This window comes from Alosa alosa, chromosome 23 (genome assembly GCF_017589495.1).
Source record: "Alosa alosa isolate M-15738 ecotype Scorff River chromosome 23, AALO_Geno_1.1, whole genome shotgun sequence".
NCBI lineage: Eukaryota > Metazoa > Chordata > Actinopteri > Clupeiformes > Clupeidae > Alosa > Alosa alosa.
Genome location: NC_063211.1, coordinates 18,857,884 through 18,885,383, shown reverse-complemented (window position 1 = coordinate 18,885,383; position 27,500 = coordinate 18,857,884). Strand labels below are relative to the sequence as shown.

Sequence of the window (27,500 nt, the reverse complement as noted above, 5' to 3'; positions counted from 1 at the left end):
GAACTGCAGCTACACGTGTGTGTGTGTGTGTGTGTGTGTGTGTGTGTGTGTGTGTGTGTGTGTGTGTGTGTGTGTGTGTGTGTGTGTGTGTGTGTGTGTCCGTGCGCGCATATGTGCACCAGCTCCCTTGTGCCATTGTGAGGTGGACACTCATGCATACATGCATGCACTGATGTGAGGTATTTGGCTTTGCTCCCTATGGGTCCTACCTGCACACAGACATGCATACATTCAGGACTACAAGGAGTTTTGTGTGTGTAATGCATTGGAGCCTGACTCATAAATCGGTGTGCTGTTATTATCGGCAGTTATTTGAGTGACATTTCTGTCTGTGTGTGTGTGCTTAGATTTGTAATCATGGTAAAAAGAAAGAGAAAGAGGCATCTCTCTCTCTCTCTCTCTCTCTCTCTTAGTCGTGTGTGTGTGTGGTTATTCACATACAGTAACATACTGTATGTGTGAAAACTATGGAAAGAGAGAAATGAACTGTGAATGTGAAACAGATTGACTGACAGAGATGAAGATGGTGAAGGAGGTGAGAAATAGAGAGAGTGAGAGAGAGTGAGAGAGAGTGAGTGAGAGAGAGTGAGTGAGTTAGAGAGAGAGAGACAGAGAGAGAGAGACTGTCATGCTAGTTTCTGCTCACAGTCTGACCTCTCTCACATAGCTTAATCTAATTCTCGGTCCTCAGATGTGGCCATCGGTGAATCTTTTCTGTGTGAATGTGTGTGTGCACTAGAAAGTGTGTGTGTGTGTGTGTGTGTGTGTGTGTGTGTGTGTGTGTGTGTGTGTGTGTGTGTGTGTGCACATATCTCAGTAATGCGGTGTGGGTGTGTGAGGGTGTAAGAAGAGTAGGTAATAACACATATGTGGGCATGAGTGCAATCTGTACTTCACACATCCTCCTCTTTTTGTATCTCTCTGTTAACGCTGTCCATTCTTATCCCTCTATCCCCCTTTCTCAGGATCCTGTGTATGGAAAAGGCAAATTAGCTGAGATTCAAGGCTTGATTTTGGGCATGTTGGACACCTTTACATATGAACAGGTAAGCTGTGTGTGTGTGTGTGTGTTTTCTTTATTTGTTTATTTGGATTCCTGCCTCTCTACCCTCCCGTATTGCCTCGTTGTCTTGTCTTGCTTATTTCATTCTCCTGATTTGTTTTCGTCTTCCTCTTGTGTCCGTGGGGGTAGATGGGCAGGGTGTGCTGCTTTAACCGGACGAACACGCTCAACACCTTTAGGATATTCACAACTGGGTGCTAAATCCTCCTGAGCGTCAAAATAAACTTTAAAAAATAAAGGATAGCACTCACCGTGGTATCGCCATAATCATGCTGAAGAAGGTTTAAAAAAAAAGTTTTAAAAAGAACTGTAAGTGCTGTCCTTTATTTCTACAATTTGTCAGGGTATGCTGCTGCCAGGGCAGACAAATGCTGCAGTGAGCCTGGAGAAATGAATTAAGCTGTGTGATTTAAGCCACATTCCGTGGTGAAATTACGCTGCTGTCGTTCCTAATTTTGACTTTTTGATATCAAAAAATGACTTATTTTTGTTGATCCTCGAAAGTCAACATTGTAGGCCTCATCAATCATGCTCCCAAGCAAGTCACAGTTATGCTCCTTCGTTCAGAGTTTAGCTCTGCTAACATTGCAGTGGATATGCTGGCGCATCACATCTTACCCATTTTACACCTACCCATTGCAACTCACCGATCAGCTAAATAGATCAGACAAACAACTGCTAACTCAGCAGAGGTGATGAAAGTGAATTGAGTGCTGGGTTAGCATTGAGGATCGTGTGCTCTCCTGAAGATACAAGACTTGTGTGCTTTCAGAACTTTGCTTGGCTTGCAACTGGAAAAAGAAGCTTGCAAAGAAAGATGTTTTCAAATGTGTGTCCGTGTATGTGTTCGTATCAGTGTACGCATCTGTGAGGGTGTGTGTGTGGACAGAGACCTATTACTCACACATAGGGTCACAGGAATTCCCTTGCAGTGTATGCCTTAAAACATGGTATAGTGTATGACATTACATAACTGATTGATCTGACGTTGCTAGTAATTCCATGACTGATGCTCCGACATTCAAATGTGCCTGCAATGGGCTCTATGCACGACTCCATTTTGGATTTGCTTGTACTGGCATATCAACTTCCTGTTTTTATTAATACATTGGCAAATATGGCTTTTTTGTATAGTCATTGTTGGGACCACGTGTCATGGTAATGTAGACCGACTTTGTGAAAATGTTGTGTGCCATTCCCTCCAGCAAACGGGAAAAGGGTTTAAAATGTTCTTAACCTTAATCAAGCAACTGATGCTACTGAACTGGTTAGAAAGCTTTAGCTATGTTGTTCAGTTAGAAATAGCCTACTATATTAAAACGGACAGGCCAGTAATCTGTAATTTTCTGTCATAGCCTACTGTGTACAGTGTAAACAGGAAGTTGATTGCCCAGTAGGAAGCAAATCCAAAATGGAGTGCTGCATAGAGCCCATTGGAAGATTCCTTTCACTTGTGGACACTGTAAAATATAGTTAGCAGGCAGAGACATGCATAAACAATCGGCCATAGGTTGAGTACATTCAAAAAAAAAAACGGTGTGCTCTGCGCAGTGTGCTCTGCAGTGTACACCTGGCCCTGAGACAGCAACTCCTCCTTCAACTTGACTAGCACTCACATGTGGAACGAATTAATTAGTTTATGTTTAATGACTGCATTTCATTAATTGAAGGTTATTAGTGCCCGTAGTGGAAGAATTAGACAGATTGTAATGTGTAAGCATGCACACACAGACGCAAACAAACACAGACTGTCGGCAGGCTTTGCTTTCAAGAGGAACTTGAACAAGATGTTATTTCCTGTGTATTCATTCTTATTCCTCTCAGTGACACGCTTGGATTCATGTGTTCCCAAATAGCCCGCACTCACCCTAAATGGTTGTCTTCCTCTCTCTGTGGGGGTTGATTCTGGTGTGTGTGTGTGTTATCCTGTCCTGGTTGTGGATATTCTTCCATTCATACAAGCCATTTAGGTTGAGAGTCACGTAAACCAATCTGACTTGAGTAGTCACGGTAATGGTTCCCTCACCATCAGTCTAAACGTATACAAAGCAATCAATATAGCACTTCACCTAACAATAAAATACAAAAATATAAAATAAAAATTAACCTTTCTAATCCTAATTGCCATTTTATTGGTATTAGTGTAGGGTTCAAACTAATCCATAAACACTGAACTCATTGCACCCATAATTACTGATTATATCACAAATCGGCAGCACATGCAGTACACAGTGTCCCAGGCAAAAACATAATAACTTACAATGTATAGAGAAAGCACTAAAGCCCTTAACACTGGGGGCTTTTCCCACTAGGGCTGCATGCCAGCAAGGATACAAAAATGGCAAAGGTGCCAAGTTTATTTTAAGCAGACTCTTTCCAAAGGACTTCTTTAAAAAAATAAATAAATAGTGCCGGGTTTGGTGGGGTTATGGTGTAATTAGTAGCTGTAAATGAGTGCTAACCTTATTTTCACTTTTTAAATTAGCGCTTGTTAATTGGAGTGGCTCTCCAAAAGCCCTCAAGTGGAAGCGAGGACAGTGGGGTTGAGCTGTGCAGTAGTGGAAGGAAGCTAATCGCTCCTGAAAAAAGTCCTCAGACTTCCTGACTTAAGATTATGGTGTGTTAAAATAGATGGAAAGATTCAGTTCAGTTCTGTTGGTTTCTGCTTGGAGCCACAATGAGTTTTGAGTATGGAATAACTGACATTGGAGCCATCTGACAAGAGTAGCTGTTTTGAGTTATCACACATAATGTAAACTAAGGTTGAGAAAATAATGCGTATAAATCAAGCAGTACACTGACATAGCTGAAAATCTATATTGGACATATTGGAATATTTTATTTTGTTATGTTTGGTATCATTTTAAAGAGACTCTGAGCTTTCATTTAAATCCTTTTGTGAACATTTTGGATAAGTACAGCCAACCCTGGAGCTCTTCAAACTTTTAATCACACACATTTTCCTGCCATTTCTGCCTAAGTCATCTTTTGTCTTTTAATCCTGTGGCACCAGGGAGCATCAGAGAAACAAAATCCAAACACTGAAATACTGGCATGACCCTAAGGATTCAGAAAATGTATCATTTACCCATATTATCTGATTTGGAGGGGGTGATTTTCAGTCTTATATCAGACATGGCGTTTGAGAAAATAATGTGTATAAATTAAGCAGAACACTGACATAGCTGAAAATCTAAAAACGAAATCACAAATGAGACATTGATTCCTATGTTTTAAGGTGTGGTGAACCCAATTATGACATTGTCATTACTGTAAAAGGTCAAGGTGCATGGTCAATGACATTTTATGACATTTTCGCACAGATTGCATCATTCAAGGTCAGGGACAATATTGACAGGCTGGAAGAGACACTGACAGGGCGTGGAACATCCCATAGGGTCAAGGGTAGAGCAGTGCAGCCTCAGATGTTCGGTCCTGAACTGCCTAGACTTTGTGATGTGCCCAAGAGCAAACAAAGAACTATCTCTGTATCTTTCCCAGCTCTGCCAGTGTATGCTGTGGGAACTAGGTGTGGTCCTCCAACTAGATCCTATGTTGAGGTCAAGACAGATATCTGTCACAAATCAAAGCGTCCCTAGCTGGACAGGTAGCATCAAACTCTGTGGATGTTATTCCCAGTGTTGTCAGCTATCTGCCAACCATCAATGCCCCTGCCACCCAGATTCTCCTTCAAATAAAAAAAAAAAAATCATGACTTCCTTACACATCAGCAACATGTCAGTTGCCTTTGATCAGGCTCTCTACTGTAAAGTTACAGAAATTCTGTGGGCACATAGAGACAGGTTTCCCAACATTGTGCCAAGACTTGGAGTCTTTCACACCATCTGTATGTTCTTGGGTGTGATTGGGAAGCGCTTTCAGGCTGCAGGACTAAGGGACATATGCATTGAATCTGGAGCTGTGGCTGAGGGATCTGTCAGTGGTGTTTTGGATGGCCATAAGTACAAAATCATGTATGAAGCCCTCCTGAGGCTAGTCTGGAATTAGTTTCCCCAGTGGCTCACAGAGAACCATCATGATGCCCACGATCTCTTAGATATCCTGCCCCTAGACTTGAGTGTCTTTTCTGAGGGTATATCATCAACCACTGTAGAAGAATCACTTGACCGTACAGTCTTCAGAAAGGTCCATCAGTACTTCTGTGAATTCCTGCAGCATCTCAGGTCTCAGCAAGGTCCACTGGCCAGCTTCTGGATCTCATATATTGACATGGTTGAGGTTGTAGTAAAACTTGTGAGGGCATCACATGAAGGAAACTGGGCATTGCGCATGGCTAGCATTTGATCAATCATCCCCTGGACATTTGCCTATGATAAGACGTGGGGCAGCCATGGCCTATAGGTTAGCACTTCAAACTTGTAACTGGAGGGTTGCCGGTTCAAACCCCGACCAGTAGGTACGGCTGAAGTGCCCTTGAGCAAGACACCAAACCCCTCACTGCTCCCCGAGCGCCGCTGTTGTTGCAGGCAGCTCACTGTGCCGGGATTAGTGTGTGCTTCACCTCACTGTGTGTTCACTGTGTGCTGAGTATGTTTTACTAATTCACAGATTGGGATAAATGCAAAGACCAAATTTCCCTCACGAGATCAAAAGAGTATATGTACTTATACTTAATCTGAATTATGCAAGGTCACTCACTGCTTACTACTCAGAGATGAGCCATATTGAACATGAGAAACCAGATCTGTACATGTTTCTCGGTGAAGGTGGCTTTTTGGCTCAGCTGAGTGCAACAAACACATTTGGCAGGGTTCCGATTGACCAGACCCTAGAGGAAACTGTCAATCGGGACACTCAGACAGCTGGAGGCACAAAAGGGTTCAGCTTGAACCCAGCAGGTGTCTCAAGATATTACCTTACTGCTGAGTACAAAAGCACTTACCTGTATATTGAAAAGCTCCCTGGGACTCCAACAAAGTGACTGTTCTCACAAGGACCGTGGACAAAGCAGAATTGGCAAAGACGAAGAACACATTACAAGCACTGTGAATCTGTTGGATTCTAGATGGATAAATCCATTTGCAGCTGGTGAGTCCCTTGTTTTTCTGTCTACTAGAAGTACAGCACCAGCAGATGTTGCTGAAGACCTTCTGAATTCACACACCATTGGCAAGAATGCCTACAGAACCTTCTCTACTGAGCGTGTAGAGAGTAATTCTCCTGCAACCACTCTCCAAGATGAAACTGAAAACGTTCTCCTCAATGTAGGGAAAGGCAAAGACATGCAATAAAGGAATAAAGAAGTTATGCTCAAAGCTGATAATCGAATATTTGCCCAGATGGTACTGATTGCACAGAGTAGACAGCTCAACCTGAAGGAGGTGTTATCTCATCCCCTTGGACCACTTCCGTGGGCTCTTGCTTCACCAGATGGCAATGTGAGGAAGACTTGCAAATCCTCACTTGCCAAGCAACTGCTCAAGTTCCCATGTGTTGCTGAATCATTGCCATTAAATTCCACCTGTGTAATAGATGGCATGGCACTTGTTCAGAAGCTGAACGGTGATGGCAGACATTTGCTGATATTGCAGACCTTGCCTTGTCCACTGTGCTAGCTGAAGCAAGTCACAGCACCCGTGTTGACATTGTTTTTGATGTATATAAAGAGGCTTCTATCAAACACATGAAGAGAGTGGCCAGAGGTGCAGACTCAGGCACAGAGGTCAGACAGATCACTGCAGGGCAAAGAGTTCAGCAATGGTAGAGATTCCTACAAAGCAACAACAACAAAACAAATCTTGCTACCTTCTTGCTCAAAGAGTGGAGCAAAGAACAGTCTAGAACAAGACTCGGTGAAAAAGTTCTGTACACTACAGCCAAAGATCAGTGTTACAAGCTGACCCAACAGGGAGTACACAAGGTAGCAGACCTGTCGTCCACTCAGGAAGAGGCTGCCACCCGTATGCTAGTCCACGCTTGCCATGCTTCAAGGACTAGTTACAAATCTGTCATCCTTGTGTCTGACGACACTGATGTCTTGGTGATAAGCCTGGCTACCAGTGACACACTCACATGTGACCTGTTCCTGAAGACAGGGACAAAGAATCACACCAGTTACATAAACATCTCACAACTCGCTCGCTCGTGGTCTGGGTTCACAGTTGTGTCAGGCTTTGCCTAGTTTACACGCATACACAGGCTGCGACACTGTAAGTGCATTTGCAGGTCGTGGTAAAGTGTCAGCCCTAAAACTTCTTCAGAAGAATGAAAACTTCTGTGAGACCTTTCAGAGGGTTGGGGCAGACTGGACAATGACACCGGAGTTGCAGTATGCAGCCTTACAGGAGTTAATGTACAGCTCCAAGTCCAGAATCACCAACATCAATGAAATGTGGTATGCACTTTTTTGTGCAAAGAAAGGCATAGAATCCTGGCAGTTACCTCCATGCTCAGATTCTCTCAGGAAGCACTGTCTCAGAGCTAACTATCAAGGTGCTATCTGGAGAAGATGCCTTGAGAACAACCCTGAAGTTCCTTCCCCAGTTGAGCATGGGAGGTCTACTGTAGAGTGGACCAAGATGGTGACTTGCAGCTCTCCATAGACTGGTTCAATGTCTCCATTGGTCCACAAGCAGTACTTGAGTTTCTGTCCTGCTAATGCAGGAGGGACTGTGGGCTAGTCCACACGTACTGATCTGAACTGATCTTTTTTTCCTCCGTCTTCCCTGGAACTGTATCAAGAATATTTGCGTCTAAACGGATCCATCTCAACACGACTCAACACGTTACTTTATATCCCAGGCCTATAGGTGCCACTGGTTCTGTTACAATAGCTGTATGCTATACAAACAGACAGAATAGGCTCTGACGAAAATGGCTAGTGCAAAGGAAACCAGAATTGTTTGTGTGGACTATAGTGAACTGTCAACTGTAGTCAACTGTAAAACTAATAAACTTAATTTTTACGGTTTGTGAAGGGTGCAGTCCCGTCCTTTATTTGGCTAACGCAGGTACAAATAATCTCCTTTACTTTCTTTGGTCGTAGGATAGTCCGCGATTCACATTAGTTTTGGCTATCACCGCAAGTGCATAGGCTACTAAGCGCTAGGCCTACCCAAGTTCTAGGCTATTATTAAGCCACATTTATAAAATTGCTATAATAGGCTACCTTTTAGTAAAGTAACAATAGTAACAATACTTTTGCCTGCATCAAATCGCGCATTTGCATTTAGTGCACATCTACCATAGGCTTAACATGAGTTCTAAGCGTCTTTGTATGCTCATATCTGACTTCACTAGACTATGAATGCATTTATTTATGTTGTAAGACATGTAAAATAAATGAATGACACCGGCACTATGCACAAATTAATTTAAACTTACCCTGCACTTCCCTAATAACTTCTGACTAATTCTCTCGCGTCACTGACAGTAGCTAGAATGCATCAAGAAAACACAGGGAAAACACTGTTCAGTCCACCAAGTCATGAGCTATTGGCGCTGGGCAGCACCAGTTGTGATATTTATCCTACTGACTGTAATCGTAGGTAATGTCATGTATGAAAACTAGTATTGTTAGGCAATACTTTAAGTGTCAAGTCCAGGGCAGCTGTTGTGTGGTGATGACATCATCAATATGCAAGTATGTGGTTTTGCCGTCCAAATGAACTCGCAAGGGCTACGGTTTCAGATTTTTCCACCCTGGGACCAGGTTTCAAAAAAGTACGTTTTCGGGCAATGCGTTTACAGGATTCGTTTGGACGATCGGCCAAGACGATGCAAAACCTGTGCGTTTAACCCAAAAAGCGTCTCCGTGTGGACGGGGCCTGTGTCACTCCATCATGTCAGTGTGTTGCCAACAACTTGGCCTGCACTGACCTATGCCATGCAAGACAGTGCAAAAACCAGAAGGATGACTTTGCTGATGAGAATCAATCCTATTCCTCTTCTGTTCAAACAAAAACTTTGATTAGTGTTGTGGCCTTGAATGATGCAATCTGTGCAAAAATGTCATAAAATGTCATTGACCATGCCTAAAGGTCATGACCTTGACCTTTTACAGTAATGGCAATGTCATAATTGGGCTTACCACACCTTAAAACCTAGGAATCCATGTCTCATTTGTTATTTGTTATACCGTTTTTAGATTTTCAGCTATGTCAGTGTTCTGCTTAATTTATACACATTATTTTCTCAAACGCCATGTCTGATATAAGACTGAAAATCACCCCCTCCAAATCAGATAATATGGGTAAATGATACATTTTCTGAATCCTTAGGGTCATGCCAGTATTTCAGTGTTTGGATTTTGTTTCTCTGATGCTCCCTGGTGCCACAAGATTAAAAGACAAAAGATGACTTAGGTGGAAATGGCAGGAAAATGTGTGTGATTAAAAGTTTGAAGAGCTCCAGGGTTGGCTGTACTTATCCAAAATGTTCACAAAAGGTTTTAAATAAAAGCTCAGAGTCTCCCCTTTAAAATGATACCAAACATAACAAAATAAAATATTCCAATATGTCCAATATAGATTTTCAGCTATGTCAGTGTACTGCTTGATTTATACGCATTATTTTCTCAACCTTAGTTTACATTATGTGTGATAACTCAAAACAGCTACTCTTGTCAGATGGCCATCATACATCATTGAAAAGCTGAGATTCCAGGCTTTCAGAAAAGGTATGGTAGCCTTTGCCACTTTTTCGGTAACAGTTTCCATATTTTGAGACCCTGGCTCACGGACTATGTGTGTGTGTGTGTGTTTGTGTAAGGCACGGGGTAAGGCTTGGGCCTAAAGTTTAAGACTCTCAACTGTGGGAAATTTCTAGATCTGCCATGGCCTACCTAATCTTCTTGTCATGTTAGATGTGAATTTGTATCTGTCATTACGTATCTCTTCCTATTCATGTGAACACATTTTCACTGCTCAGATGCTTTTGCCTGTCATCTTTTGTTGGAAAATGTTTTTGCCACAAGCAAGAGCAACAAAACAAGTTCATTGAGTGTTTTTCGCCACTTCACACTCTACCTCCTGTCTGTCTGTCTATCTCTCTCTTTTCTCTCTCTCTCTCTCTCTCTCTCTCTCTCTCTCTCTCTCTCTCTCTCTCTCTTCTCTCTCTCTCTCTCTCTCTCTCTCTCTCTCTCTCTCACCGACATTGGTTTTCCTTCCCTTGTTGGTGTTTTCTGCCGTAAAAAATGCTCATCATCCTCTGGTAATCCACCCAGATCACCTGACAGCCTCCTATCAATCAGATCAGGTCTTACTGATTGGCTGCCTTGTCACCATGGAGCCTGTGTCACCACTGGGATTGATTGACAGGCTGGTACTGCTCAGTCATTCTAGAAATCACCGCAGAGAGAGAGAGAGTGGAAGGAAAGAGTTAGACGGGGGAAAGGAGAGAAAGATAGAAGGAGAAAGGAAAAAAGAAAGGTCTAGATGAAGAGGGCGAGACAGGATATGCGTTCAAAGATACACAGTGTGTGTGCGGACATAGTGGAGGGAAGAGAAGATGAGCACAAGACTGTGCGTGTGTGTGTGTGTGTTTCTGTGACTGGTAGTTGAGTATTGAAATGCACATTGGAAGTTCAGGGACTGTTTATAGATGGATTCTGGTTTGAAGGGCTGGGGTTTAGGGTTGATAAGCATTCTGGTTTGGACATCTTGAAGATCTATAGTCCACTGGGCATTCACTGAAACAAACCCATGTTCCACAGGAGTACCTGCATACACTAAACAGATCTCCATGTGAAAAGTGGTTTAGACACACCTGGATACTCACTGAATACACACTGAATTCTGAATGCACACACACACACACACACACACACACACACACACACACACACACACATCAAGTAAGAACATTTGTATGGCTGCTGATGTAACAGAGTGAAACACACTGCTTTGACACACACATACACACAAACACACACACGCTCACATTAATACACACACTAACACACAAGGACACACTTTCCAATCTCCCATAGCAGCTCAGACTACAGACAGCAATACACACACACACACACACACACACACACACACACACACACGTACACACACTCCTTTCAGGTTAAATCTCATCTCTCTCTCTCGCTCTCTCATCCTTCATTGGATAGCCTCTTGAATACTGTAGGTGTGACCACAGTGACCCTTTGTGAGATGGCCACCTTGCACAATCCTTTGTGCAATATTCTTCTCCAGATAGGAAATAAGATGAAACAATAAATGGTCCATAACACTCATCTCTCTCACTGGGTCCCTTTCAAGTGGCCCTCTGATATTTTGGTCTCCCATGCCCTCTCCTCCTCTATACTCACCTCTCCTTTACACCGTACACACACACACACACACACACACACACACACACACACACACCTCTTTTGCACCTCTGTCTTTTCTTTCATTCGTTGCTCTGTGGAGCCTGAATTTGAAGGTGTGATCTCTCTTTCGCTCTATCACTCAAATGCTTCCATTTTTCACCCTCCTTTGTGTACGCCGGCGACATGATGGGGTGGGTTTCCTCAGGTGCAAATCCATCAGTGACGTTTAAAATCAGAAGACATAGTAGTAGAGCACTGTGGAGCTTCACTGCTGTGCCACTGTGTTTGCAGACTAGTGCTGTCATCTCATAGCAGTGAGCGGAAAGTATCAAATTAATCCAAATCAAATTCATTTCTGGGGAGTATTTGTCTCGCACACGTAATCTCTCTCTTTCTCAATTCCATTTTCAACGTGAAGAACCTGTATTAACCTGATCTACTGTACTGCGCTGTACTAATATAATCTTGAATTTCCCCTTGGGGATCAATACAGTATCTATCTATCTATCTATCTATCTATCTATCTATCTATCTATCTAGATAATATGTAATAACTAGAAAATGTAATTTTGAGGAAATTACCAATGCATGAAAATATAAACATACTGTATATTAACATAAAATGCCAAACAAACTTTTATTTGGAAACAGTTGGCAGGAGTCATACTGTAGTTGATAACAACAGACAGTTGAAATGGCTGAACAGTTAAATAGTGGAGTAGTTTAAATAGTTAAATTATTTAATAGTGAATTATTGTAGTGAGGACATTTATTTTGAAACAGTTGTGGACAGAGGAAATAGTAGTCTTAAGAGAGCCAGATTGTATGCTTAAAGCCTGAGACAGAGTATATAGTTTAAAAGTTGAATGTAGATAGTGTAATGGATGTTGATAGACACAAAGTTGAATGGATGTTGATAGGCAGATTGCTTAATGGATGTTGGTGGATAGTTTAATGTGTTGATGAGTGAATGGTTTGAAGAGGATGAATGGATAGAAAGTTGGATGGAATGTGCCATATATCCGTGTAGAATGGAGAGACACAGAGAGTTGGCCTAGTTAAGCAGAAAGCAGTTGATACAGGTGCAATCAGTTTAACTGGCCCTTTGATGGGTCCTAGTTAAGCAGCTGGAAGTTGACTTCGGATAACAGAACAGTGCATTTTCATGCACTGTAATGACAATAAGTATGCTACAACAAATGAAGCTTGAAATAAAGAGCATATGTCAGAAACGTAAAAAGAACAATTAAAGAAACAGTGTATTCACAGCAGCTCTCTCTCTCTCTCTCTCTCTCTCTCTCTCTCTCTCTATCTATCTCTCTCCTCTTCTTCTCCTCCTTCTCTCTCTCTCTCATTGCTAACTCCTTCTCTCAGACCTTGCTGGAGACCACAACCAGCTTGCTTAACTCGGACCTGCACTGGTCACTGTCTCAGCTGCGGGTGGCCGTGAGCCGGGGCCTACACCCACGTCAGGACCACTGCAACCTCTGCCTACAGCAGTACAAGAGACGGCATGAGAGCCAGGAGGAGATCATCATCTTCAGGTACTATCACACACACACACACAAACTACACACACTCTCATTCATACTCATACTCACACACACACACACACACACACACACACACACACACACACACACACATTCACACACTCTCACTCATACTCACACACACACACACAAACTACACACACTCTCACTCATTCTCTCTCTCTCACACACACACACACACAGACACACACACACACACACACACATTCACACCTGTACACACCTTCACTCTTACTCATGCACTCAAGTTTAGATCATTAACATGAAAGCCTCCAGCAAACATCAGCAAGAGCCAAGAGATCAGAGCACACTCACACACTCAAACTGTCCACTCACTCAAACACACTCACATACTCAAACTGTCCACACACTCAAACACACTCACACACTAAAACTGCCCACACACTCAAACACACTCACACACTCAAACTGTCCACACACTCAAACACACTCACACACTCAAACTGTCCACACACTCAAACACACTCACATACTCAAACTGTCCACACACTCAAACTCACTCACACACTCAAACTCACTCACACACTCAAACTGTCCACACACTCAAACACACTCACATACTCAAACTGTCCACACACTCAAACACACTCACGCACCCAAACTGTCCACACACAATCAAACACACTCACACACTCAAATTGTCCGATACAGCAACACACAAATTCAGTCATTATTTGACCCACTTGATGGACACTTTGAAGAGCCTGTTTGCTAAACAGCTGATCATCTTTTAATGGCCATTATTCACTGTTTGATAGCTAACATTTTATAATTCATTCTGTCAACCCTAGCTACGCTTCAGTCACCTGTGCTAACTCTTCCTGTTTCCTGTTTCCTCTTTCCTGTTTCCTGTTTGTTTCCTGTTTCCTGTAGCTGTGGCCACCTGTACCACTGCCAGTGCCTGCAGCGGAAGGAGCCCGGCGGGCCGGGGGCAGGGCCTGCGGGTTGGAGCTGCTACAAATGCACCTCCAGTCAGGGAGGGCGGGCTCGGGCTGGGCGCCCGGAAGCGGGCGAGGGCAGGGCGCCTCCTTCGCTGGGTCAGTCGCATGAAAGCAGTACAGCTCCTCGTAGGCTAGTCGAGTAGATGAGATGGGTCATGAAGGTTCAGAGCCAAACTCCTCCTGGATACCTTTCTGCGATCCCAAAACTCTGCACAAATGGTTATTATTGTGTTATTGTAGTTAGAAGTAGAAGTATCTGCAAGTACAGTAGGCCTGTGTCAAGGGCTTATTTAAAGTAAAGAGCTGTCTCCTCAGCTAACCTCTTCTGTATGGGTTTATATTTCATCGCGTAGGTCAGAGTAGCAATCTAACCCTTAGTGCTCCTGGAGTCAAACTACACTTGGCAGGTCAGACGGGTGTGTGTATGAATAAATCAGACATGCTCAAGGCAACGGTATCGTTTTTTGCTTCATTCGCTAATCCAGGAAAATGCTGCCAGCGATGCGAACGTCATTTAGAGTCATCCACACACACTCATGAACATATGCATTCAGTCGGTTACCCCTGACGACAGAGGTGTTTCCAAGGTGACACAGCGGTTGGTAGGAAAGGGAAAAATGTGTGTTTGTGTGTGTGTGTGTGTGTGTTTGTGTGTGTGTGTGTGTGTATGTGCACGTGTGTCTATGGGGAGGCAACAACAAAACAACACCTCTCCCCACCTGCGATCAGAGTGAAGCCAAACAGCACATCAAGTCAATTAGCCCAAGGGCTGTGTAACATACACCTCCTCAAACGCAGACAAGCACCACGGTGTGCACACACACACACACACATACACGCACACACACTCACACACTCAAGTAGTCAAAATACCATAGGTACATTAACACCCAGATACACATAGCAGATGCACAACCAGTGCAGACACAAACACACACACACACAACAACATACACACACACACACACACACACACACACACACACACACACACACACACACACACACACACAACAACATACACATACACACACACACACACACACACACACACACACACACACACACACATACACATACATACATATAGGCACATACACATACATACACACATACATACATACATACATATTCAACCACAGGCAGGCACAGACCTATTCTCTATTTACCTTTGTGTTTAAACTAACCATAACCACACACACACAAATGTCCTATTTATATGGACACTTTTAATCTGATTAGAATTGGAATAAGGGCTCAATAAAAATGACACATTGATCAGAATAAAACTGCCTATCCGATTAGAATTTAATCGGAATGAAAGGGGTGATGTATTCTCTTCTTATTCCGATTGAACAGTCATGTATACAGTCAATCAGGTTGCCTGCTGTAGCTTCTCAAGGAAAAGCAAAGCAGCAGCGGCTATTCTGGTCAAAGATTCAAGAGCACTCTAGCGCACCAGTCCATGTAAATGGGGCTTATGTTTCGGGTAAGGTGAGAATCTGTAGAGAGGCACTTCAACATACTCACACACACGCAATTACTTGTGGCACATCCCCACACACCGTCACAAACACACACACTCAAGCAGTCAAACTACTACAGAAACACACAAACAAGCATGCATGCATCCCTTTCTCTGATAGTGGACATGATTTGGGGTTTTGGGGACATGATTGGTTTCTTGCTGGGTTATCCTCTTCAAATACATAATGTCTCCCTCTCTCTCTCTCTCTCTCTCTCTCTCTCTCTCTATCTCGGTCTGCAGAACCGGGTGACGTCAGCTCACAGGGGAGTTGGAGAAGGCCCGGGAAAGAAGGTAAATCCATGTGGCTGCATTCAATTAGATATGACCAGATTAGGTCAGATTAGCGCAGCATTAAATTAATCCAGGTGTGTAATCTGTCGAAAGCCTCCCAGGTTACAGGTCACCTCCTTGTAGAGAGGCTGTACTCTCTTTCCAAGATGTTCCACACATCTCTTGTCTTCCTTTATTCTTTCATTGATGAATTTACTCTGTTTCTTCTCTCCCTTTAAAGAGGACACAGAGAGTGTCATGGAAATGTCTGATGTTTTATTCATTTGGCAATTATATAACTACAACTATAAAGTATATTATTCGAATAACATAGAAATACTCTCATACACACTTGCAGTGCTATAAAATACATTTGCAAGGTTACATCCACTGCTATATTTTTTGGCTGTTTGCAGTTTTTCTAAATTGTTGTAAAAAGTTGTTTTGAAGACGGGGAGGCTGTGACATATTCCTTTTTTTCACGGTTGATGTCGTAGTTAAAAGAGCGGAACGGTGAATGTCTGAGACGTTCTAAAAGCCTGATCGTGGCCGTTTCTCCACAAAATGCTGGTGCACTCATCCATATAGTGCAGAAAAAAATCCCCCCCTCCCTCTATCTCTCACTCTTTCTCTCTCTATCTCTCACTTTTCTCTCATCTCTCTTTCAGCTGAGATGGGGAATGATTCTGCTGTTGATTGCATCAGTCATAGTGTCGCTTCCCCACTTTCTCTCCACCTCTCCCTCTCTCCATCTCTCCACCCTCTCCCTCTTTCCTCCACCCTCTCCATCTCTCCATCTCTCTTCCTCTCCACCTCCCCTTGTTCATCTAGCCTCTCCTCCTCTCTCTCTCTCTCCTCCACCCTCTCCATCTCTTCACCTCTTCCTCTCTCCTCTACTCTCTCCACCTCTCCTCCCATTCTCTCTCTCCATCGCTGTCGCAGACAGTTACAGTGAGGAGTCTCTTTTCACCGGCCCTTGATTTTGTCTTCCCGTCCGTGAGCCTGGACCTCGCGCTCCATTGGCCTGCTTTGTATTGTTATATGTGCCTCTCCATCAAGCCGTGAAGCTCCTCATTCAAAGTGACGCTTCGTCACAGAGAGAAAGAGAAAGTGGCCTAACCTAACAATCAACCCCTCCCCATCTAGCTCTCTCTTCTCTCTTATGCCTTCTCTCTGATCTGGCTTTCTGTGCCACACACACACACACACTCATACACACACGCAGAAAGAGAGACACTTTCTCTCTCTCTCTCTCTGTCTCTCTCTCTCTCTGTCTCTCTCTCTCTCTCCCACACACACACACACACACACACACACACATACAGAGACACACACACACACACACACACACACACACACACACACACACACACACACACACACAAACATACACTCAGACGTCCACGTTCACTTGATTTTTTAGTAGCAGGCCAAAAATGACTATAATTAAGAGTAAGTAATTACCCAGGGTTTGCAGTTATCGCCCATATAATACTAATCACAGTTATGCAAATGACAGTGTGGCCACACATCAAGGCGGGCAGTGATCAGGCACACACAGGAACGCACATACACACTTGCACCTGCACACACACACACACACACACACACACACACATACACTTGCACCTTTACACACACACACACGCATACATACATACATACATACACACACGACACAGGCACACACACAGACACACACACACACTACAGTAGCACAGTTTAAATAGGGGTGAGCATTAAATTCTGCTTGTTGGTGGGTTTATTTCGGTAGGTCTGTTTTGTAAGTCTGAGTGTAGCACACAGTAGGACATATTCCTTCCTTGAATACCCTAGAATACCCATGTCCCCACAGTGCATAGTGATTCTGGTATTTATGAAAGGGCTCTGCAGGTTCCCAGAAAAACAAAATCATTGTTCCTGGAGGATTGGTGGAAATAAATATGTGAGATTGGTGGATGTTGTGGTATTCAAATCAAACTCACAGGCTCAGTGTCTGAACGGGGAGTGAGCAGCAGATAGACCGTAATTCTTTCCCATACCCCCTACGTGGAAGAGAATAATGATGTAGCACTGATGACATGAGGAGACCACCCTCTGCCTCTCGCCCCCCACTATCCTTGGCACAGTGATAGAGCCAAAGACGGTCAAGTCTTGGAAAGAGCTGCATGGAAGCGTGAAGAAATGGCAGCCATTTTGTAGATCACCAGTAGAGCCACACTTGCTGTGAAGGCTTCAGTGAAAGATTCAGGAAACGATGCACTGGGACACAAAGTATAAGAATACACACTGCTGACAGTGATTGAGGCAGAATACATGTTAAAGGGATGGGAATGTGAACATTGGTGATTGGGTTGTGTAGTCCATCTTGTTGCAATGTTGATGTTGGACTCGGGTATTTCATAATGCTCTAAAAGTGAATTCCAGAGAATCTACAAGGTGCAACAGTAATTATAAACTCTTGTCAAACTCGAAACGAACAAAATGAACTTCAGTCATGACCGCACTTCAACCTCATTTGATGCTCTTTTGCATGTCGTTTTTGTTCCTGGAGGGGATTTTCAAAGACTGACTTTTCAGCTGTCAGAAATCACTGAATTATACATAAATTGATTTTTTCCTGCACGTCTTTCACATAGAAAACACTTTGGAGAGGAATAACATTACTATTGTGCTTGGGAGCTGTCTGACTTCCTGGGTTCAAGCAACGGTAATCCTTGTCTAGACACTCAGGGGTGGTCTAACTAGGTAGTGTCAGCCTGTCAAACGCCCTCCAAAGCCGCCTGAACAGACGTCATGCGAGTCCTTGACATACCACACTACACACTTTTCTGCTTGTTTCATATGGTGGTGACCCTGTGGACCAAATGTACTGTAGGCTAAAAGCTTTGGCAGCAGGCTTCTTCACTGGCTTAATCCTTGAAGGTTTAGCTAGTGAGGCTTGTACCACATTGTTCAATTATGAGTTTGATTCTGTCACACCCACGCTGTGGTGTAACTGAATCAAACACTCGCTTTCGTAACCATTCACAGTTACCAACGTTAGCAAATAGAAGATGTCTGGAAAATTAATTGGAGAAGTGACGTGCGTGTGTGGATGCAATATAGGTGTCAGTAGATAATGTGAGAGACTAAATGAGTAGACAAAGAAAAGAGAGAAGTAGAGAGATCTAGAATAAGGGAGAGGGAAAAGTGCCAGTGCAAGAGAAAGTCAAAATAGGTGCCTGCATGAAAGAAGAAAAGTGCCTAATGGGAAAGAGAGGACAGCCCCCAATATAGCAGCACCTGGTTACAGGTGCACCCAATTACCAATTAACCTCCCCAGGTCCAACCCCGCCCGTGCACTGACATGGGATGGCCTGAGGAGGGCACAGGGGGTCGTAATAGTGGCCATTTCAAAAGCTTTGCTGGTCTTCGGTCATGAGGGTCTTCACACCCCTCTTGAGGTCTCTGGAGTCAAGTCAACACAACTTTTATACTTAAATGTTTTTTTTTTTTTTCAACCTTTATAAATAATGCTAATTGAGTAAGCTCGAAATCAAGCACAGTGGTTGACTGAGTAATTGCATGAACTTTGTTAATTAAATTTGGTGAGAGCAGTGCCACAATAAATCATTTGTGAGCAGTAAATGATGTAAACACAAACACAGCATAGCATAAATGAGCAAGTGGAGAGTAATAATCAAGTCACAAAGTTTCAAATTCAAGCATACTTAAAGATGCAATTTTTTCTGAACGTATTACAGGCATTTGGGGGCCAAATATTACTGCTTTGGTTACTGTCATAACCCCAAAACAACTCTACACCTTTAGAGTCCAAGCATATACTGTACATTTCATTTGCATTTCCATTGTCCAGTGTCTGTGATCTCTTTGTGGTAATTCTGAGAGAGGCAACAGCACCAGCGTTACAGGGTCAGTGAACTCAAGGTCAAACAGTCCACCTGTAGTGCAGTGCAGCCCAATGTATCCATGCCTCCAAGGAAAACACCTGCAAAGTACCTGTGCTGTGCACTCAGGTGCATACACACCTATGACTTTACATGTCACAGTTGTTTAGTCTTTCAACAAGGCGAAAAAAACATGCAACCTCACACATACACTCACACACAAGTACGTTTCACTGACCAACGTGCAACTCGGTGGCTTAGCAGTCACACAGGGATCTGTCTGTTATGTAAAGCCCTGTGATGACTTTCCTGTCTGCCGCGGGGAGAGTGACGCATAGCTGCCTCTCATCAGCACCCAAATGTGTGTTTTAGTCCGCCCCCCTGCTTAAATGTCAGCTCCGCCATTCCGTAATTACTCAGTTGCACCCGACGGACATCTCTCCAGATCAACACAGAAAATGGCATTCTTAATGTAACAATTAAATCCTGTGATTTGACTTACTGATTTTCTTCTTTTTTTTCCCCAGTTCTTATTATCAAGTGCCAGTCACATCAAATTTTTTTCCAAGAAATATTAAAAAAAATGGCAAAGCGGTTCACATCAACCATGAAATGTTCAAATTTCCCCTGACATTTTTGCTCCCGGAGTCACACGAACACACACATACATGCTCACACAAGGGAAATTTCAACCAATTTCAACTGCACATATCAATCAGTAATCACTAATGTCTAATGGTGGCCCAGTTTAGAGACAGTGCCACTTACATATCAGTTCTACAGACACCAGACAGTATACAGTTAACATTACATTACATAAGAGTTGATGTCAAAGGCTCGAACTTTAGGTTGATTCAGTGCGTTATTTTTGTGTCATTTGTGCAGTGAGTTATGAGTATGAGGTAAGCAACAGGTGATTTTGCTTTAGTAAGTGATGAGTTCAGTGATGAATGTGTTCATGTCTGTTTAAAATGCAGTGAGTTTGTGTTCATCTTACTTGTGTGTGTGTGTGTGTGTGTGTGTGTGTGTGTGTGTGTGTGTGTGTGTGTGTGTGTGTTTTTTAGCTGACATGTGAGGCTACTCTGGATGCACAGCAGAGCCAAGCCTGGGATCAGTTGCGGTGCATTTACCGAGGGCCATCAAGGGTAAGGCGGCCAACCATTGTGCACACAAACACACTTTGACGCTGTAAATTCTACTGTCTGTGTGTGTGTGTGTGTGTGTGTGCATGTGTGTGTGCGAGTATGTGTGTGTATGTGTGGGTGTGTGCACGTGTGTCAGGCGTGTGTCCATCTCACCCTCCCAGGACACCCTCTGCTGCTCTTATTTGAAACACCATTAAAATTGCATATGTCTGCAGCGCAGCATGCCTGAGCCTTGGAGAGGCTGGCACTCCCCTCCTGTCTGTCTGGATACAGACACTCCCCCACACACACTCACTCACACTCCCCCACACACACTCACTCACACTCCCCCACACACACTCACACACACTCCCCCACACACACTCACACACACTCCCCCACACACACTCCCCCACACACACTCACTCACACTCCCTCCTTTTTCATTCTCTTCTTTTTTCTCTTCTCTCTCTCTATCTATTTATCTCTCTGTCTATCTGCTTTGCTCTTTCACTCTGTCTACACTAATGCCTTAGAGTAAAATATGACTCTTTCTTCTGGACCCTCTCTCTATCTCCCCATCTCTCCATTTGTGTTCCCGGCTCTGAAGCCGTTTTTCCCCTCTCTCTCCCTCTCTCCCTCTCTCTCTCTCTCTCTCTCTCTCTCTCTCTCTCTCCATTTGTGTTCCTGGCTCTGAAGCTGTGAAGAGAGGAGGAAAGAAAGTGTGATGCTGGCTGCCTTGGAGCCTCAGGGCTGTCACTCTCCTCCAGCCACAGACAAAAGCCCTGCTCACCATCACAGACCTGAAACACACACACACACACACACACACACACACACACGCACACTAAGTAAATATGCAGCCGAGTCCACAAAGGTGAGGTGAGCGTGTAAATAGGTTCATTTAGCACACACATTGTGATTGCATCAGTATGTATAAGTATATATACTTTTTTGATCCCGTGAGGGAAATTTGGTCTTTGCATTTAACCCAATCGGTGAATTAGTGAAACACAAACAGCACACAGTGAGGTGAAGCACACACTAATCCCCGGGCGCAGTGAGCTGCCTGCTACAACGGCGGGAGGGGAGCAGTGAGGGGTTAGGTGCCTTGCTCAAGGGCACTTCAGCCACGGCCCACTGGTCGGGGCTCGAACCGGCAACCCTCCGGTTACAAGTCCAGAGTGCTAACCAGTGGGCCACGGCTGCCCATGTTCTAAAGAATGTACAGTAGTGTAGGAGCAGCAGAGATGAATGATGTTATTGTTGTGAAGAGGAGAGGTATCTCTCTCTCTCTGTATATAATGTAAGATTTTTCCATTCTTGTGAAAGGGGACATGCCATTTTTGAGCCGTTGGATAAACTAAGGGCTGCTTTGAAGCCAGTTTCAAGGAGTCATGCAGTTACCAGTCATTACAAAATGTCTTACCGCGCTGCATTTCTGTGTGTCTGGGTCATTACCGTGTATCATAGCTGTGTCTGCTAGGGTCTTGTGAAGCAGTTTTTCAGGTGTTTTGTCCCTAGGCCAGACAGAACACCCAGATAGTCTATATAAGGTTCCCAGGCTCTCGGGATGCACGGAATGAAACATTGTACGCGGTTTCTAATATTCCAAAAGTAGTAGGCGAGATTAACTGGGCTTATACTGTGCACAACTTGTTTCTCATTATTGTGAATGCAGCTTGTTCCCCTTTCGCACACTAAACATCTGTTCAGTTGGCACTTCCACATATCAGGGAGTCCATATGAGAGAGAGCGGGGCGATGAGTTGGGGGTGCATTTAGAAGAGAGATAGTGAGTGAGAGCGAGAGTGAGAGAGAGATAATGATAGAGAGATAGTGAGAGAATGACTTGAAGTGCTTGGGATGGGAAAAGATGATTATATTCAGAGGAGGCCGCATGGAAACTCTCCAGGAGGGTGAAAGAGGGATTCATTTCTCCTCACCACTCATACTAATCCAAAATATAGCCAACTCTCATTGCAGTTTATCTGTCTATGTATGTGTTTTGTGTTATGTGTGTGTGTGAGTGTGTGTGTGTGTGTGTTTGGTTTTAGAGCATAAAGAGTGAATTGGTGGGTTTTAGAGTGTCTCCCAAGGAGAGAGGAGAAGGGTGTGGTGTGGGTGGGTGATTGTGTGTGTGTGTGTGTGCGCGTGTATGTGCGTGTTTGAGATAGCTGGAGAATGGTGTGTATGGGCTGGTGATTGTCTGGTGTGTGTGGGCACAGCTGTAAAATGTGTGAGCCCATCACACTCCCCTGAAAGCCATAGTCAAATCTGCGGGGCACAAGACATCAGGTGGCGGCCGCCACAATCCCGCCCCGAGAGCCTGAACGGGATGTGGCGTTGCCATGGCGACGTCGCAGGTTGTCGAAACAAGTTCCTGTGCTGGAAGGAGCTGTTGCCAACCCCAATCCTCCACAACACCTGTGGCTATATTTGTCCATCCACATCTGCAACATCAAGGTCTGTGTGTGTGTGTGTGTGTGTGTTTGTGTGTGTGTGTTTCTCCATCAGCACCACTATGGGTGTCAAGGCTGTATCAACAAATAATCTATACCTCCCTGCAGGGCTCTAAAAAAGGGCCAGAATCTATCCCATAGGTCTCTGTGTGAGGGCAGCTTTGCTGGGGTCTGGAATGGCGTCTGTGCCCTGGGTATGTTTTGGCCATTGGACATTTGGGCCAATGGTGCACGGAGCCCAGCCCACCATTTGGTTGTAGTGGAGCGAGGTGATAAAAGCGGCTTAGACCTCTACTCCGCCAGGCTGGCATGACTTTAGTTGGAACCGCTGGCATCTGTACCTCCGCCCTGTGCCCGCTTAATCTGTGTGTCCCGGTGAGGCCCGGCGAGATTTCCTCTCCGCCAGAGCAAAGCGGTTACTTGGACAGTAGTGTGTGTGTGTGTGTGTGTGTGTGTGTGTGTGTGTGTGTAGAGGAGGGGATATCTAAATGTTTGTGTTGAGGAAGGAACATTTGCATACTCAAAAACACACTCACACACTTCCTCCAACAAATACAACCATAGTTGTAGGCTGCCAGATACAGTCATGTCTACCCATTCCCAGTAAATATTCCTGCATATGCACAGACTTCAAATAAATTGTAAGAGGAATACTTCTTGAGATGTGGCATCTCATTTTCGAGAGGGTCCTCGGTAGGACTGGACAATACAATAGACAGGACATTGCAGTACAATATACACAGGACTGGACAATACAATAGACAGGACATTGCAGTACAACATACACAGGACTGGACAATTACAATAGACAGGATATTGCAGTACAACATACATATTTGCTCATATACACATACACGTAAACATACACATACACATACACATACTGTCACGGTTCCAAGGGGAGAGCTTGACCCAAACGCAGGGCAAAATACGGCAAGGCAAGGTAATTTTAGAATTACAAGAATCTTTATTAGGACCTGAACTAACCGTGTGTAACACAACACACAATGACTAATAACCGACAAAGACTGAGGGGAGACAGAGGGTTTACATACACAGGGGTAACAGGGCACAGGTGGACAATGATCAAGGTAAAACAAGAGACAGGTGGGAACCATAATTAAACTAACAGACTAACGAGGATCCGGTGAGGGGCGGAGACACAGGCACAGGTAACATAGGAGACATGAAGGAAAACACACATACACATATACATACACATATAACGTTACATACACATACACATACACATACACATATACATACACATTTATATTAAGGAGCTACATATACAAACAGTACTTATTCAAACACTCAGTATGTACAAACAAATTCACATTCGCACCATTACAGTTAGTTAAGCCCTCCAGGGGCCATCTGTCGGAGCTGAGAGTGATCACTCAAGGCCTGGGGTCAGTCGTGTGACAGAGGGATGGGGAGGAGAGGAGAGGAAGAGACTGGAGAGGAGGGGAAGCAGTAGCCCATCTGCTGTGGATCTCAGTCAGAGAGAGGAGAATGAGGGAGAATGATGAAGGGATGAGAGAATGATGAAGGGATGAGAGAGGGAGGCTGGGGGAGAGAGAGAATGATGAAGGTATGAGAGAGAGAGGCTGGGGGAGAGAGAGAAGGACAAGTGCAGCGCTAACAGGAGGCTCAATCAGTCAGGGCAGTCAGGAGAAAAATGTGGACGAATGGATTGAATGGATTTCAGGGCTGTAACTACATTCTCTGGCAACTGTAAAAGAGAAAAGGTTAGAGAAAAACACTCAATTGAATCTCAGCAGTAATGAACCACACACACACACACACACAGAGTTTACACCCCCTTTACCACTTGTAAATAAGAGGTAAAGGTATTGTCCACAAGAAAATCTGTTTATGTGCTTTAGCTTCATGCATGAATGACGGGTTGCCGAGTGTGTTATGCAAGACTGCGGTGAACATTGATTTGCATGGCAGGTTGGCCACTGTTCGACTCATTCAAAGTGAAGACGGAAGACCTGTGGTTTGGTCTCGTCCCCTGAAACAGTGTTTCTATGGACATTTCATTGTTTGATGATCGTGTTTTAATTATCGCTGAAATAAAATGAAGAGCATAGCCCACACACGCACACACACTCACATATACACACACGGACACACACACACACACATGGACACACACACTCGGACACACACATACATACATACATACACACACACACACACACACACACACACACACACACACGGACACACATACATACACACACCCACACAAACAGTTTTTAATAATAGATGGAGCTGCTTGGACACACACTTGGCGGCACCACACAGAAATGCACTGAAGGGTCGTTTAGCAAAGTCAGCAGCCCCAGTTGCTCTATGCTTTTACCGCTCTCTTACTTCTGCTTTGAAGAGTGTGTGTGTGTGTGTGTGTGAGAGAGAGAGAGAGAGAGATAGAGGGAGAGGGAGAGAGTCCGTTCTTCATCTGGCACTACAAACAGCTCTCTCCACCGCCCCACACTTATCCCCTCTGTGTGTTCAAAGTTAGATCAAAGATACTGGCAGCACACACACACACACCAAAACCCCCCTCAGATGGCTCTCAAGGAGGAGCTTCAAAACCTCCCAAATCAAAGAGTCCAACGAACGATGAAGAAATAGAGGAGAGGATGAAACGGAAGGAAGGAGGGATAGTCATTGGTGGAGGAGAAGAAAGAACGGAAGAATGGAAGAAAAACAACGAAAAAATACAAAGAGTGACAACAGACGTGAAGACAGAAAAATCCAGAAGTCTTTCTGGAGCAGCTGGAAGCTTGGTTGACAGTAGACAGAGTTTGCATCTGTGAACAGCTATCACCGTGTAGGGAGAGCATCTGTTTGCAGGGCTGCTGTCTGTGCCACCCTCTCTCTAGCTTCTCCATTGTCTCCCACAAAGCCCATTTGTTTGCACTTTTACACGAGTGATGGATGGAGTTTGTTGACATGTGACATGATAATGGCTCTGGAGGTCAGATATCGGAGGAATCTGATGAGTGTTCAGGCTGTGGAGTAAAAGGATGAATTGTGTGTGTGTGTGTGTGTGTGCGCGCGCGTTTGTGTGCGCGTTTGTGTGTATATGCATAATGTGTGTGTGTGTTTGTGCAGGCATAATATGTGTGTGTGTGTGCATACTGTATATGTGTGCGTTTGTGTGTGTGTTGCGTACATGTTCCTGCAGTCCTGAATGTGTTTGTGTAAGCGTCATGTAAGCCTAATTGACAGGAGTTGAATCTCACTCAAAATAATCTTGCTAATGAGAGAGATGCACAAAATGAGTTTAAAGATCATTTTAACATTTTAATGAATCCTATTCCCCACCCTTCTCTCTCTCTCTCTTTCAAAACAAGTCTGAAGCATCTGCTTATGTATCCAGACCATGTACTAAGCTAGACTGTGTCAAATTTGTTTGGACATTCCACAGAAATCCCAGATTTTATTTGTTTATTTAGTCATTTTTTTGCTTAGTTTTTTTTTTTTTTGGTTATTATGGAATTAGACTTAGATATCTTAATGCATCAGCTCTTTTGTTCTGAAGTCCTCTGCTCTCGCTGTGAGAGGGGGAGAATAGCGCAGGGTGCTCTGATGCTCATCACAGACATCACGCTCACAGCGTCAGTGGCCGTGTTTACATGTCTGCTTGTGGTTGTGTCCAGAGGGACCTACTTAACAGGCTGAGCACATCCCTAACGCAGCCCAGCCAACAGGAGAAGAGAGCAGAGGAGAGCAGAGCAGAGAAGAGGAGAGAAGAAGAGAGAAGAAGAGGAGAGAAGAGGAGAGAAGAGGAGAGGAGAGAAGAGAAGAGAAGAGAAGAGAAGAGAAGACATGGCAGAGCAGTGTTTGTGTTTGTGGAACATCTGACTGCCAAGTGCAATAGAGGACTTGTCCCCTATTTGTCTTGTCCTCTAATGTTACCTACTTTAGTTCAAAGTGTAGTTATTATATTGTTGTCCAAAACACAAAAATGCTTGTAGTACACTTGCACTAGAGATGGAATTCTGAAGTGATAGTAAAAAGATGGCAGTGGTGAGCCTTCTTGTAAGTGCACTGTGCATCTGGCCTTTCTCGTATCTTGTGTTTCTTGCCTTGCATTACATTCACACAGTCAATGCACTGAGGATAAGACTGAGGATAGGGCTGCAGAACATGCACAGGAAACGTGTTAAACTTCGCCTGTTCATAAGTATATATACTTTTTTGATCCCGTGAGGGAAATTTGGTCTCTGCATTTAACCCAATCGGTGAATTAGTGAAACACAAACAGCACACAGTGTACACACAATGAGGTGAAGCACACACTAATCCCGGCGCAGTGAGCAGCCTGCTTCAACAGCGGCGCTCAGGGA

At 44.0% G+C, this 27,500-nt stretch overlaps 1 protein-coding gene across 1 annotated transcript in view; it reads left to right on the top strand.

The window, feature by feature from the left end:
• Positions 1-27,500, top strand: part of vps8 (VPS8 subunit of CORVET complex) — an 85,718-nt gene that overhangs the window by 52,634 nt on the left and 5,584 nt on the right. Inside the window, 4 exon segments of the mRNA XM_048234596.1 lie at positions 966-1,046; positions 12,720-12,889; positions 13,793-13,994; positions 20,613-20,693. Coding sequence (XP_048090553.1) covers positions 966-1,046; positions 12,720-12,889; positions 13,793-13,994; positions 20,613-20,693 — 534 coding nt within the window.